Source organism: Leopardus geoffroyi, chromosome A3, assembly GCF_018350155.1.
Source record: "Leopardus geoffroyi isolate Oge1 chromosome A3, O.geoffroyi_Oge1_pat1.0, whole genome shotgun sequence".
In the NCBI taxonomy this organism is placed as follows: domain Eukaryota; kingdom Metazoa; phylum Chordata; class Mammalia; order Carnivora; family Felidae; genus Leopardus; species Leopardus geoffroyi.
This window is the reverse complement of record NC_059336.1, coordinates 310,470-323,286: the sequence shown is the minus strand read 5'-3', so window position 1 is coordinate 323,286 and position 12,817 is coordinate 310,470. Positions and strand designations below refer to the sequence as shown.

General features: G+C 56.8%; 2 protein-coding genes across 2 annotated transcripts in view; one reads left to right on the top strand and one right to left on the bottom strand.

The window, feature by feature from the left end:
• Nucleotides 1-1,382: 1,382 nt before the first annotated feature.
• Nucleotides 1,383-7,640, bottom strand: SAMD10 (sterile alpha motif domain containing 10). Its single transcript, XM_045443860.1, has 5 exons — nucleotides 5,915-7,640; nucleotides 3,757-3,938; nucleotides 3,508-3,679; nucleotides 2,987-3,127; nucleotides 1,383-2,787 (listed from the first exon to the last, which is right to left on the bottom strand). Exons 1-5 carry the CDS (start codon nucleotides 6,276-6,278, stop codon nucleotides 2,765-2,767), a joined length of 882 nt encoding a protein of 293 aa, XP_045299816.1. The 5' UTR covers nucleotides 6,279-7,640; the 3' UTR covers nucleotides 1,383-2,764.
• Nucleotides 7,641-7,703: 63 nt separating this feature from the next.
• Nucleotides 7,704-12,817, top strand: part of PRPF6 (pre-mRNA processing factor 6) — a 49,136-nt gene continuing 44,022 nt past the window's right edge. Inside the window, exons 1-3 of the mRNA XM_045443859.1 lie at nucleotides 7,704-7,937; nucleotides 10,100-10,268; nucleotides 11,578-11,696. Coding sequence (XP_045299815.1) covers nucleotides 7,867-7,937; nucleotides 10,100-10,268; nucleotides 11,578-11,696 — 359 coding nt within the window. The 5' untranslated portion in view covers nucleotides 7,704-7,866. The remainder of the gene's footprint in view (nucleotides 7,938-10,099; nucleotides 10,269-11,577; nucleotides 11,697-12,817) is intronic.

The window sequence follows — 12,817 nt, the reverse complement described above, 5'->3', positions numbered from 1 at the left end:
CTAATGGCTGGCACAAAGTGCCGCCAGAGAGAGGGGTAGGGGCCCTCTTTGGAGCGTTCATTGGGTTAGAACTCCCCTTGGAAATCAGAGCCAGAGAAAGGTCCATGTGGCCCCAGGAGGAAGAGGAAATGTCCTTCCCTCGTTGACCGTGTCCACCCTGGGGACAGGACATCCAGGGTTGGGGGAGGGGTCAGTGCGTGTGACCCAGCCAGGTTTGTCATCTTTCCCCGTGTAAGTCTGCATGTCCACGCATGGAGCACGTCCACGTCTGTTGATAGGTGTGTGCCTTAGTGACCACGTGTGCCGGGCAGTCTCCTGTGTAGACGTCTGATGTCAGGGTTATGTCTGTGTATCCCATACTAGGGGAAAACATGCCTACCCGTATGTTAGTATCCAGGTGACTAGTTGGAAGGGGTGTGTGTGTGTGTGTGTGTGTGTGTGTGTGTGTGGAGGGAAATCTGTATCTTAGCAGATGTGTCTCCAGGCTATAGAATGTCTGGGTGTCGGGACATTGTGTGTCCTGTGCCCCCTGTGTTTATGTTAGGGGGTCACTGGGTATCATGGTGTATTGTGGATCTGGAAACCAGCATCATTGTGTCTCTGTGTCTCCAGACTCCCGTGGTCAGTTTCTGCCTCTGCATTACCATGTGTCTGGTTGCTGTGTGGGCACATGTGTCAGGGTGTTGTTGTGACCCATGTGTTTCCTATGTTAGGGCATTACCCTGTGTCAGGGGCTTAATGGGGGCCCTCCAAAGATTGCCATGTCAAATCCCTGGAACCCACGAATGGGGCCTTATTTGGAGAAAAGGTCTTTGCAGATCTTAAGTTAAGGGTCTTGAGGTGAGAAGATCATCTGGGATTATCCAGGTGGCCCTTAAATCCAGCGACAAGTTTCCTTGTAAGAGGAAGGTAGGACACAGAAGGTGATTTGACCACGACGGGCTGAGATGGGAGTGATGTGCCCAGGGATCCCCGCAGCAGCCGCGAGAAGCTGGGAGAGGTGAGGAAGGGTTCTGTCCTGTGCTCCGGGAGGGACTGTGGTCCTGCTGGTTTTCAGACTGGTAGCCTGCATTACTGTGATGAAATCAGTTTCTGTTGTGTTAAGCTTCCCAGCTGTCATTCGTTATGGAGGCCCCAGGAAAGTAACTCACCTGCGTCCGTGCATCTGGCTGCAGTCCACAGGGCTGAGCCCAGGATTCCCCACCCGGCTCTGGGGTAAACAGGTGTGCTGTCAAGATGCGACACCACTGCCCCCTAGTGGCCCTGTGGAGGCACCTGAACTGGGCACCGGGCACCGCCTCCTCCCACAGCCAGGGGCCCTCCATCCAGGACTCTTCCCACTCTCAGACACCCAGTTGGCCCGAGCCAAACACCACACTGGGGCAGTTGAGAACCAGGTTTATTTCTGGTCTTTGTCAGAATATAAAAAAGCGCAAAACAAAGAAGACAAGACAAGCATGGCAGGGTGGGGGGCAAGACAAAGGAGGGAGAAGACTGCGGCAGTGATAGGAAGGGCCCCCTGGAGAAGACAACGTTGTGATGGCACAAGGCAGGCTGTGGCAATCAGGGTGGCCAGAAGGGACGAGGGGGCTTCCTACTGGGGCCCGCGGGATAGGGGGCACCAGGCCAGTTATCCAAATCCCACTCGGGACCTGCAACAAAGCCACTTCCCATCTGGAGGCTGGCTTGGGGCACAGAGAGGAGGCTGGAGGCTCAGCCTCAATCCCTGAGATTTTCAGGGCTCCCTAGGGGAGTGGGCAAGCAGAGGAGCAAGAAGGTGGGGGCTACCAGGACTGCCCTCACTGTCCCTCTGCTGGGCAGCACCCGTCCCAAACCTTGGGCCCTCTGGCTCACAGAGTGGTTGCTCAGGTGCTGGCTGGGTCTCTGGGGGGCAGGGGTCGGGGGCACAGCCCTCAGGACAGTCTCTTGTGTGAATTCAGATTTTCTTGGGAGAGGAGCAGTGAGAATACATGCCCACAACTGTCCCTCAGAGGCAGCCTCTGCAACCGTGGGAGGAGGGGGGACACCCAAACCCAAGGCCAGGAGACAGCTGGGTCTGATCCCCGTCATAGGGTGCTCATGGTGCTGGGTTAGGTCTTGGGCGCCTGAGCAACCCCCAGACCTCTCTTGCCACAGTTCCCGGGAACAGATGGGGGCGTGGCAAGGGTTTCAGAAATCACGAGGGCACGCACTTGGCATGGTGTGCGTGGGGATGCGGCTGCTGCTGATTATCTGGGTGGGGCAGGGGAGGGCACTCGCCAGAGGGAGCTTCCACAGCTTATTCCGCCTGTCCTCTAGATGCTGGGTGAGGGTGTAGAACTGGACAAATGGGCAGACAGACAGACCTCTTGCCCTGGGGGAGGGCAGGATGCCCAAAGGAAGCGTGATTCAGCAGGCAACAGGGGCACAGACATCAGTGTGGGTGAAGGGAATATAAATAAACGGACTCCCCGGGAGTCTAGGGGGATAACCAGACCCTGCTCTGGCTCCAAGTAGCTGCCCCACACGCTGCCAGCAGCACCAGAGGGTGCATTTGGGCTCAGGTCCTGCAAGGAAGGGCCACACCCAAGCAGCCCGCACCTGCTCAACGGCCCGGAATGCACAGCCAGAGATGGCAATCCTGGTCCCACCTGTCCATCGGGCTGGGCTCAGCCCCTGGGGCCTCCTGCAGGGTCCGAGAGGGGCTGTGTGCCAGCTATGCATCATCCTTGCCACAGGCTCCGGTCACAGTGCTGGGGTCTGGGGTTCAAGCCTCAGGCAGCAGCTAGGACATGTTTCCAAAGGAGGCTACGGGGGTGGGTAGGGGTGAGGAGGGGTGGAGATCTCTGGCGTCTTCCACTCTGCCAGGCACAGGATGGCCCTTACCAGCGTCCTACAGCCGCCCCCCTGAGGTCAACTCACCCACCCTCCTCTTGGCCCCATGGCCCAGCCTCTCCCCCTGCCCCCCCCCCCAAGACTCTCAGGCCCCCCGGCTCCTCCCACTGACCTTGGCTCAGCAGCTGCAGGCTCCGCCCCTCCTCGCGCACCTGCAGGCGCAGCACCTGCTGCAGCACCTCCTGCCGCTGCGCCTCCTGTGCCAGCCCCATCCGCTGCAGTTTCTCCCCATTCAGCCTCAGCAGCGCCCGGCCTGGGAGAGAGGGGAGGAGGGGTCAAGCCAAGGTCAACACGCAAGGAGCATTAAGAGCCAAGGCAGAAGTGGGGGGAGAAGAGGGGGACATAGACTTAAAGAGAAAGAGAGGCAGAGACAGAGAAATAAGGAGAGGAAAGAGGGAGATAGGCAGAGGAAAGGCAAGGACGGACAGAGCCGGGGCAGAGAAAAGCCAGAAAAAGGTAGAAATGCACTGGGGAGGCAATGGCAGATTCTGCAAAGAGACAAACCTAGAAGGAGAGGTTGACTAGAAGGAAACAGAAGACAGGAAGAAATGATAGCAAAAGAAACTGAGGCAGGCTGAGGGGGGCTCTCCAGGGGATCCTTATGCCCCTCACACCCCCAGCAACTGAGGGTACCTGTGATGGCGTGCTGGGAGAAGGCCTCCACGTAGACGAGGTAGTTGTGGGGACAGTGCTTCTTGAGCCACTTGCAGACGTCCTGCTGACTCCACAGAACCACAGGCCTCGTCAGGCCACCCAGTGAGGGACTTGTGTGGTACAGACCATAGTGGTCGGAGTATAGCCGGCCCTGCAGGGGAGATGGGTGGCAGGTGGAGTGAGGTGATGGGGAGGGCAGGGGCTGAGGTGGGGATGCTGGGTGCGTACCTGGGGGGCCTCTGTGCCAGGCTGCTGCAGGAGCTTGACTGGCCGGCCGCCAGCGGCCCTCTGGCTACGGGAGTCGTGCCACGTGAGGCTGGTGCCTGGCGTCCGAGGCAGGTGACAAGGGATGCTCTCAGTGGACACTGTGTGATCCAGGAGGGTTCGGCAGAAGCTGAAGTGTGCCGTGGCTGTAGAGCACGGGTGCCTGGTCAGAGTGGTCAGGGACAGGGCCAGAGGACCCTCTCTCTGCAAACCAGCTCCCTGCCCAGCCCATCTTCCCTCCCAACACAGAGAGCCACCTTCCCAGTTAGAGGTTCCCAACCCCCCAAAAGCAGAAAGGAAGTACACAAGAGCTGTCTTGAGCACCCACCCAGCCCAAGGATGACGACCTAGAAACACCTTTCCTTTTCTGAGTACACAGTTCATACTCTGGGGAACAGGACTGTGCTTAGATTAGAGAGGAAATGTGCCCACCAGGGAGCCTAGGACTTATAGCCTGGCGAGGGGCTATCCTGAGTCGGGCCTGATCTTACCCTTGCCTTGGGCTGACACGTGCTGAACCAGAGTGGGGCAGGGCACAAAGACAGGACCTGCTTGTGAGGGAGCACTGGCCCCTATGTCCTGGGAGAGCCTGCATGGTGGGAACCCCCTGAGTATGCTGCCTGCCCCTCACCAGTGAGGGCACCCAGTCTCTGCAGCCATACCTAGCATCTGAGACTTGGCTCCTGCCCTGTTGTGCTCTGCTCATCTGCTGACCCACCAACAAGAGGCCTGAATGAACTCTGGGTCAGCCAATAACCAGGATGGCTCTCCTCCACCTGCCGCAGAGCCCTTGGCCCAGGACAGCTCCTGGGGGTAGTGGGCTTCCAGAGGGCATGGGCTGCTCAGCATAGTTGTGCAGGGTCCAGCCGTATGCTCAGAGGGTCCAGTGACACCTTGCGCCCTCTATTCCCCACACAGACTTCATTTTACTCTTGAAGTTTCAGTTTCACTCTCATTTCTGGGCTTGTTGCTGACATAGGTCATCGGAGGGCAGACACCCCGATGAGCTCCTCCCAACACCTTGCACAGGTCTGGGCACAAAGGAGGTGCCCAGAAATACTGTGGATTAATGGATGGATGGGTGGGTGGACCAAGGCTCTGTGTGGTATCCACAAGTCAACAGAACCCTAGGGAGAGATAGGGCCCAGGTGTGCCCTCATCTTTACAGCATCCAGGCCCCAACTCAGCAGGCAGAATCAGGTTCTTGGCCAGGGCGCTTGCCCCACTGGCTCTCAGCAGTAGAATGAGAGACCCTGCCTCCCATGGACACAACCTCGCAGCCACAACTGAGGGCAGGGTTTGGCGATGTGCCCAAGAGGTCTCGGTATCGGGGGAAACCCATTACTTCCCCTCCTTCTACCCCTTAAGATTCCTCCGACTTAACATCCCCCCTTCATTCTTACAACGTTCTGGAATTGGATGACACCAGGTGACTCTAAAATTGAGGTCCAGGTGTGGTGTGGCTGCCCCGTTGTGGCTTCTAGTATCGTGGAAAAAGATTAATAAATCTTTCAGGACACAGGTGCCTGTGCCGCTCGGCCTCGCGTCTCAGGGCCTCGCGAGCGGAGCCGTGCAGGGCCGGGGCCCCAGAGCTAAGCTCTGGGCGAACCAGTCGGACGCCACCGAGCGCGCTGCACCTGTCAGGGTACAGCCGGGCCCCGCCCATTTCCTGCCCAGCACCAGGAGGGATCTCCATCTTTCCGTCCGTCTGCCCGTCGTTCCGTCCCCTCCCTCTTAGCCCCAGCGTCAGAATTCCAGCATAAAATGGGGCGGGGGCGCCCAAGCCCGACTGTGGCCTCGGCTCCCTCTCGGCCCCACTGCAAGAGCTGGGGAAGGAAGGGGAGCTCGCGCGAGGGAAAAGGTGACCGCAGGATGGTGCGAGCCTGAGGACAGGAGCCCCAGCCCATAACCTCCTTCCAGCCAAGGGTGCGCTGATCCCCGAGGCCTGAGGCTACCCGTCCCGCCGCCCCAGCTCAGGACAAAGACACCGGAGACCCCGTTCGGCCAGGACGCGCCCCCCAGTCCGCGCCAAGCCGCCACTTGGAGTCCGCCAGTTCCCGCCCCCGTTCCTCTCGGTTCCTCTCGAGCCCCCAACCTGCGATATCCCCGAAGCCCTGCTCACCGTCCACATCCCGGCGCTCCCCGAAGCCGGCGCGCACAGCCCCGGCGCGGCCTCGCGGGGGGCTCAGCTTGGTCCTTAGCTCCGTGAACATGGGGCCCAAGGATCCCGGGCCCGTGCACACGCCCCTCGCCGGGCGCAAGGCGGCCCGTGTGGCCGGCGGGGAACGCGCGCCGCTGCCCCGCCCCAGCCGGCCCCGCGCCCGAGCCGGTCCCCGCGCCCGGCGAGTCTGCGCGGCGAGGCACCTGCCTCTGAGCCCTGAGTGCTGGGCGCGCTCCGGGAGCTCCGAGGTGTGTCGGCGGCGCGCAGGTCTGCGTATGCAAAGGGTGTCTGCCAGGGTAAGGGACGACCTTACGCACCTGGGCATGGCTTCAAGGAACAGTGATTCTGTGCACCTATACGGGATCCCGACGTCTGAAGGGGCTTCTGAGGCAGGGAAATAAAGATGCGATCTTTCGCGCGGGGAAGGAAGGGGTAGGAGGGGAGTATCCTACCTGCTCCTGGGATCTTCTGTCCACCGGAGCCCAGGTCAAAGGCCAGACCGATGCCTTGCAACCACTTCCCTTCATTCTCCTACCTCAGATTACCGACTCACTCCTTTTTTTACGCATTCTTCACACCTATCCAGAGATCTCTCCTCAAATGGGCACTTGCTTCCCTAGACCCTCTCTTAACCCCCACCACAATGTGAACTCCAGGAAGACAGCCAGGGTCTCTCCCCTTCCCTCTGTAGCCCCAGAAGCTGACTCGGTGCTCAGGATGTGGCACCAAAAGGGGGTTGGCTGGGAATGGGGAGGAGAGAGAAGCTCCAAGGAGGCTGCAGCAGGCAGGAGGGATGTGTTTGTTCCAGGACCCCGCTGAGAAGTGCCAGGGTGGGCTGGGGGCTGCCCTGTCCAGAGGCTACCCACTGAGTTTCGCTTGCTCTGCCAAGTCTGAGCACTCTCCCCAGGTATATGTGGGCTGCTGGAGGATGTCCCACAGAATGAGCAAAGGTACACGCGGAGATACAGAAACGTATGCAGAGTCATCATGTATGTCCACCTGAAACACGAGCACAGGTGATCTGACTGGTACCCATGTCCACCAACACACGCAAGTAGAGATCTGCACCGAATTCATCCACATGCTGTGGCCACGCATGCCCACATACCGAATTGTTCCCAACATATCTACTGCCTTTACTTATTTTCGCCAATTGGCCCTGTAGGGGCTGCGCTTCTGCCCTCACTGCCATGTTCAAGGTGTGGTGGGGGTGGGAGTGGAGCCTGTACAGGGACTGGTGCCTGAACTGGAGCCCGGGGAACCTGAGCGCTGAGAGCTAGAACAGCAGCCTGCACCCTGGGGCACGAGCAGACAGGTGTGCCCACGATCAGGACACATACACCGCACACAAGCTGTCCACAACTAGTCAGGTGCAGCCCCGCTCAGATGTGTTAGTTAAGGCCTGCCCCAGGGCCAGGACGATTCTGAAGGGAAAGGTGAATGGCTAGGCCTGATTATGAGCGGTCCCCGGCGGTCAGGCGGACTCGGGGAGGGGACCCATGGGTCCCGCTCATGCAGGCAGGTCTCCTCGGAAATGCGTCGAAAACACGCAGTAAGTAAAGATGCCCCAGGCTGAGTTTTGAGGTCCTGCAGGTTTTTTTCCAGGATGATGTCGCTCCAGGAGGTCTTCAGCTGGGCGATTCGCACGCCTCCCCACTATCAGGCGCCCCGCGCGTGCGCCTGCCACATCCCCGCCCCTTCGCCGGTGCCGGAAGTCGGTTTTCAGGAACTTCCGCCAGAGGAATGCGGAGTGGGCGGGGCTTCGTGCGGCCGGCGACCATTGCTTCCGGGGCGCGGGTGACGCAGGGCCCGGGAGCTCTTCCTGCTGAGGAGTCTGGGACGTCTGTGGTCTTTCTCCTGCGGTCGCGGCCTCCGTCCCCTCTTCCTCTCCGGCGGTGGTCGTCACCGGCGCCATGAACAAGAAGAAGAAGCCGTTCTTGGGCATGCCCGCTCCTCTCGGCTATGTGCCGGGGCTGGGCCGGGGGTAAGGCTGGGGGCGAGCCGCGGCGCTTGAGGGGAGGGAGCCGGCGGCGCGGGCCCCGGGGCCCGGCGAGCAGAGCGGGCCGCGCGCGCTTGGGGAAGAGGGGCTGGGGGCCGGCCCGGGCCCGGACAAGACCGTCCTCACTACCCGACGCTTCTCCTCTGGAATCAGTCGGATTTGGGGAGCTTGGCGACGGGGAAGATTTCTCGAGAGGGATGACAGATTAGGATCTGTGGCCACACTGTTTGCAAGACGTCCCTGGGCTTGGTTTAATCCATGTAGAAGAATGATGCTTTGGGGTGGACCAGAGCTGAGTACCACTTCTGCTTGCTCCCTAGACGACGCGAGGCTTGGGCTCCCTAGACGACGCGAGCCCGTGTTTGGATCTGTTAGATGATCTGTGAGCAGGTCTGCAGTGAGGATTACGGGAATCTTTGGCGGGTGGTAGGAACACCGCGGCTACTCTCCCCAGGCCAGGCAGACCCCACACCCTTGTCGAAAGCATAAGTGATCCTTTCCCGGCCAGATTCCTCTGTGGGGCGGCTCCCAGTGCCCCCTTCTTTCCCCGTGGTGTTGGTCGTCATACACTGGGTGTTGGAACTCTCAGCTCAGGCAGGCAGGGCATCTGTGAGGCTTGTGACTGGGTCTCCCGCGCCTGTCACACGGATTACTGTCACAAGAGGTTGAATAAATGAGCAGTCATCATCATTCTGTTTGTTTGGTTATTCATTTGTTCAGGGAAGCTATCAGGTTGCCCTGTGGGGGGTTAAGGTTGGAGTGGGGAACACACAAGTCTCACTGGCATCATCTTCAGAAGACCTCCTACCAGGAGAGGTGAGGTCTTTGCATTACTAAATATATAAAGAGGAACAGATTCGTTTTTTAAGCCTTTTTTCCCTAAAGTTTATTTGTTTTGAGAGAGACAGAGACAGAGAGAGAGCGTGCATGTACATGAGGGGAAGGGCAGAAGGAGAGGGAGGGAGAGAGTCCCAAGCAGTCTCCACGCTGTCAGTGAGGCATTGGATGTGGGGCTTGATTGAACTCACAGACTGTGATCAGCAGTCAACGCAGGGATGCCTGGGGGGCTCAGTCAGTTGAGTGTCCGACTTCGGCTCAGGTCACGATCTCACGGTTCGTGGGTTCGAGCCCCATGTTGGGTTCTGTGCTGACAGCCCAGAGCCTGGAGCCTGCTTCGGATTCTGTGTCTCCCTCTCTCTCTGCCCCTTCCCTGCTCACACTCTGTCTCTCTCTCTCAAATATAAATAAACATTAAAAAAAAGAGTCGATGCTTAACCCACTGAGCCATGCAGGTGCCCCTAAAAAGGAACAGATTTGGAACTCTTGGGTCCCAGCGGTCAGGGAATGCTCTATCGAGTGGTAGCATTTGAGCCCTATTTGGTAGAAGATTGGGATTTAGGGATGTAGAAATGTGTGTGACTGACACTGTGTGTTGGGTGGTGAAGAAAAAAGGCCTGGTGTGGAGGAAGCTGAGGGACTCTCAAGGGGTCTGTTGGGTGGAAGGTGCAGGGGTGGAGGGGCCAGAGTTCCTGTAGGAGAGACAGAGCCGTCAGAGCGCCATGGTCAGACTGTGCTGAAACGAGAAGAAGGCTAGAGGCAGGGGTAGCGAAGTTGGTTCCCGGCTGTGATGGGAGTCAAGGTTTGGGGAGGAGGGGTTTCAGAGGTAGACTCAGTGGAACTTGGTACTGATGGGATGGAGAAGAAGGCACGGAGGTGAGGCCGGTGGTCTGGTGCCCGCCTGGTACTTGGAAACACCCCAGGGCGGCTGCAGGATAAGCACAGAAAAGGAATTCTGGTTGGGTCACATTGGGGTTGAGGGCCTCCTTGGATGTGTGGGGGACGCGATCAGCAGGTTATTGGAAATGGGAGGCGGGAACCTGGGCAGAGGGAGGTCCGATGCTCTGGTGAGTCTCTCAAGGAGAATGTGGGGCCTTGGTAACCTCCTCAGGGTAGGTCGGAAGCTTTCTGTCCTGAAGAGAACAGACTAGTAACGTTGGCGAGCACAGCGTGCTTGGTTCCTTCCTGCCTGGCGCTTTGGTGCCTTCCCAGAGATGCGAGAAAAAGAGGGGTTATTAAGCGGGGACCGTGGAGGGAGAACAAAGGAACAAGTTCGCCTGGATAAATGGGTGTCTTGGGGTCTCCTGCAGTGCCACTGGCTTCACCACCCGGTCAGACATTGGGCCCGCCCGGGACGCAAATGACCCTGTGGATGACCGCCACGCGCCCCCGGGCAAGAGGACCGTCGGGGACCAGATGAAGAAAAGCCAAGCTGCGGATGATGACGATGAGGATCTGAATGACACCAACTACGATGAGGTGACTCGTGGCGCGCTCCCAGCCGGTCCCCAGAAGGGCCGACCAGCTTCTTGACCCCGTGTGCCCTTGGCATCTCTGGCGACGGGCTCAGAGAGGCCAGTACAGCTAGCGCCTCTGCTGTGCCCAGGGTACTCTCAGCAGAGGGCAGGAAGGGAGCAGGACAGACAAAGATACGTGCACTGTTGTATCTTCAGAAGAGATGTACTAGCCCTGGGGTTTTGTCTTGGCTTGTTTTTTTTTTTTTTTTTTTTTTTTTTCAACGTTTATTCATTTTTGGGACAGAGAGAGACAGAGCATGAACAGGGGAGGGGCAGAGAGAGAGGGAGACACAGAATCGGAAACAGGCTCCAGGCTCTGAGCCATCAGCCCAGAGCCTGATGCGGGGCTCGATCGTGACCTGGCTGAAGTCGGACGCCTAACCGACTGCGCCACCCAGGCGCCCCTTGGCTTGTTTTCAATAATGAAAATTCCAGGTGGAATTGACGATGATTGTCTATTTTGTTTCAGTGCATACTCTCTTAGTTAGTTAGTATTTGGCCAGTTGAGGTTTTCTTCACGTGTGTTCTAACAGGTGGCATTTTTACTCAGGAAAAGATTTTAAAATTTTCAATTCTGAAATGATTTAAAAAAAAAACTTTTTTTTTTTAACGTTTATTCATTTTTGAGAGAGAGAGAGAGAGAGCGTGAGCAGGGGAGGGGCAGAGAGAGAGGGAGACACAGAATCCGAAGCAGGCTCCAGCCTCTGAGCTGTCAGCACAGAGCCCGACATGGGGCTCGAACCCACAGACCGCGAGATCATGACCTGAGCTGAAGCCGGATGCTCAACCGACTGAGCCACCCAGGCGCCCCAATTCTGAAATGATTTTAAACTTCCAGGGAACTTGCAAAAATCACGTGGAAAATGCCTTCACTAGCTTCTCCTCGTCTCATGTGACCTTAGTACAGTTCTTGAAACCAGGAAACTAACATTGACACAACACTGTTGGCTGTGTACCTAACCCGTAGGCCTCATTTGCGTTCCATCCGTTTTCCCCTGGTGTCTTGTTTCTGGTGCACCCAGTCCAGGACCCTGCACTGCACTGGCTGTGTCTCTTGGTCCCTTCCCATCTGGGTAGCTCCTTTATCTTTCATGCCCATGATACTTGTGAGCAGTACAGATGACTGACTTTATTTTCCCTCAGTTTGGGATTGTCGGATTGAGAAAAATTGTTTAACAAACGTTTTACAGCTAGAGGTGTTCTCTGTTTCTGCTTGTGGGGATTGTGTTGGGGGTAAAGCTGACCCTCTAAGTGTGTTGTTGTGTCCTTAGTTTAATGGTTATGCTGGGAGCCTCTTCTCCAGTGGGCCCTACGAAAAAGATGACGAGGAAGCGGATGCTATCTATGCCGCTCTGGATAAAAGGATGGATGAGAGAAGGAAAGAAAGGAGGTAATGTAAATTTCTGCCCTTTACACTGTATTTACCCAACTCTCTTTCTCCTTCCTTTTTTCTTTCTCTTGCTTTTAATTCTATTTATTTATTTTAATAGTTTATTTATTTTGAGAGATAGAGAGAATGTGCATGCGTGAATTGGGAGAATGACAGAGAGAGGGGGGAGAGAGAATCCCTGGCAGGCTCTGAACTGTCAAGAGCAGAGCCTAATGCAGGGCTCGGACCCATGAACCGTGAGATTATGACCTGAGCCAAAGTTGGACGCTCCACCAACTGAGCCTCCCAGGTGCTGCATTAAGATTGTATTGTATTTATTTTTTGACGTTTGTTTATTTTTGAGAGAGAGAGAGTGCAAGTGGAGGAAGGGCAGAGAGGGAGACACAGCATCCAAAGCGGGCTCCAGGCTCCCTGCTGTCAGCACAGCTGGAGCCCACAAACTGGGAGATCATGACCTGAGCTGAAGTTGGATGCTTAACCGACTGAGCCACCCAGGCACTAATCTCTGTACCCGTGGGGTTTGAACTCACACCCAAAATCAGGAGTCATATGCTCACTGATTGAGCCAGTCAGGTGCCCCTGTATTTACCTAACTTTAAAAGAGATATTTGCTTTGACTTACTTCAGATGTGGAGAAAAGTTGCAAGAGCAATGCACGTGTCTGCTCAGCTCTGAGGCCACCTGGATCTTAATTTATGGCAGCCACACTTGGATAAGTGCCAGGCTGTTGGAGAGTAGCGTTAGGGCTGGGGACTGGAGTGGAGAGCTTAAGAACTCTATTGTTTTCCAGAAATCTACAGAATTTGAGGGATTGTTTTGATCACACGTCAGGATTACTGTCTTTGAGAGGGGTGTAGTGATGTTAGTTGATACTTATTAAGTAATTTGGAAGTTAGCTGAAGATGACAGATGAATATGTAAGTCCTTGTAGGCAGGGGCTGTGGCTTGAGAATCTTGGTCCCCACGACAGCACTGGGACTGCGTTGGGACTGTGGGGAGTCAGGCTGGGCAGGTGGGGATAGATGACAGTGAGCCTGGAGGGAGCAGGTGCACTCTGTCCTTGGGGGCCTGTTCAAGAGAAGATGTGGTTTCTCTGTGGGTTCTCAGGTGGGTGTCTTGCC

Bases quoted from the DNA above. Each gene is read 5' to 3' on its own strand.
- SAMD10 (XM_045443860.1), bottom strand. From the start codon at position 6,278: ATGCCCAGGTGCGTAAGGTCGTCCCTTACCCTGGCAGACACCCTTTGC. The intron at 3,128-3,507 runs GTACCCTCAGTT...CCTCTCTCCCAG, and splicing joins CTCCCAGCACGCCATCACAG to GCCGGGCGCTGCTGAGGCTG. The intron at 2,788-2,986 runs GTCAGTGGGAGG...CCACCCCCGTAG, and splicing joins CCTGCAGCTGCTGAGCCAAG to CCTCCTTTGGAAACATGTCC.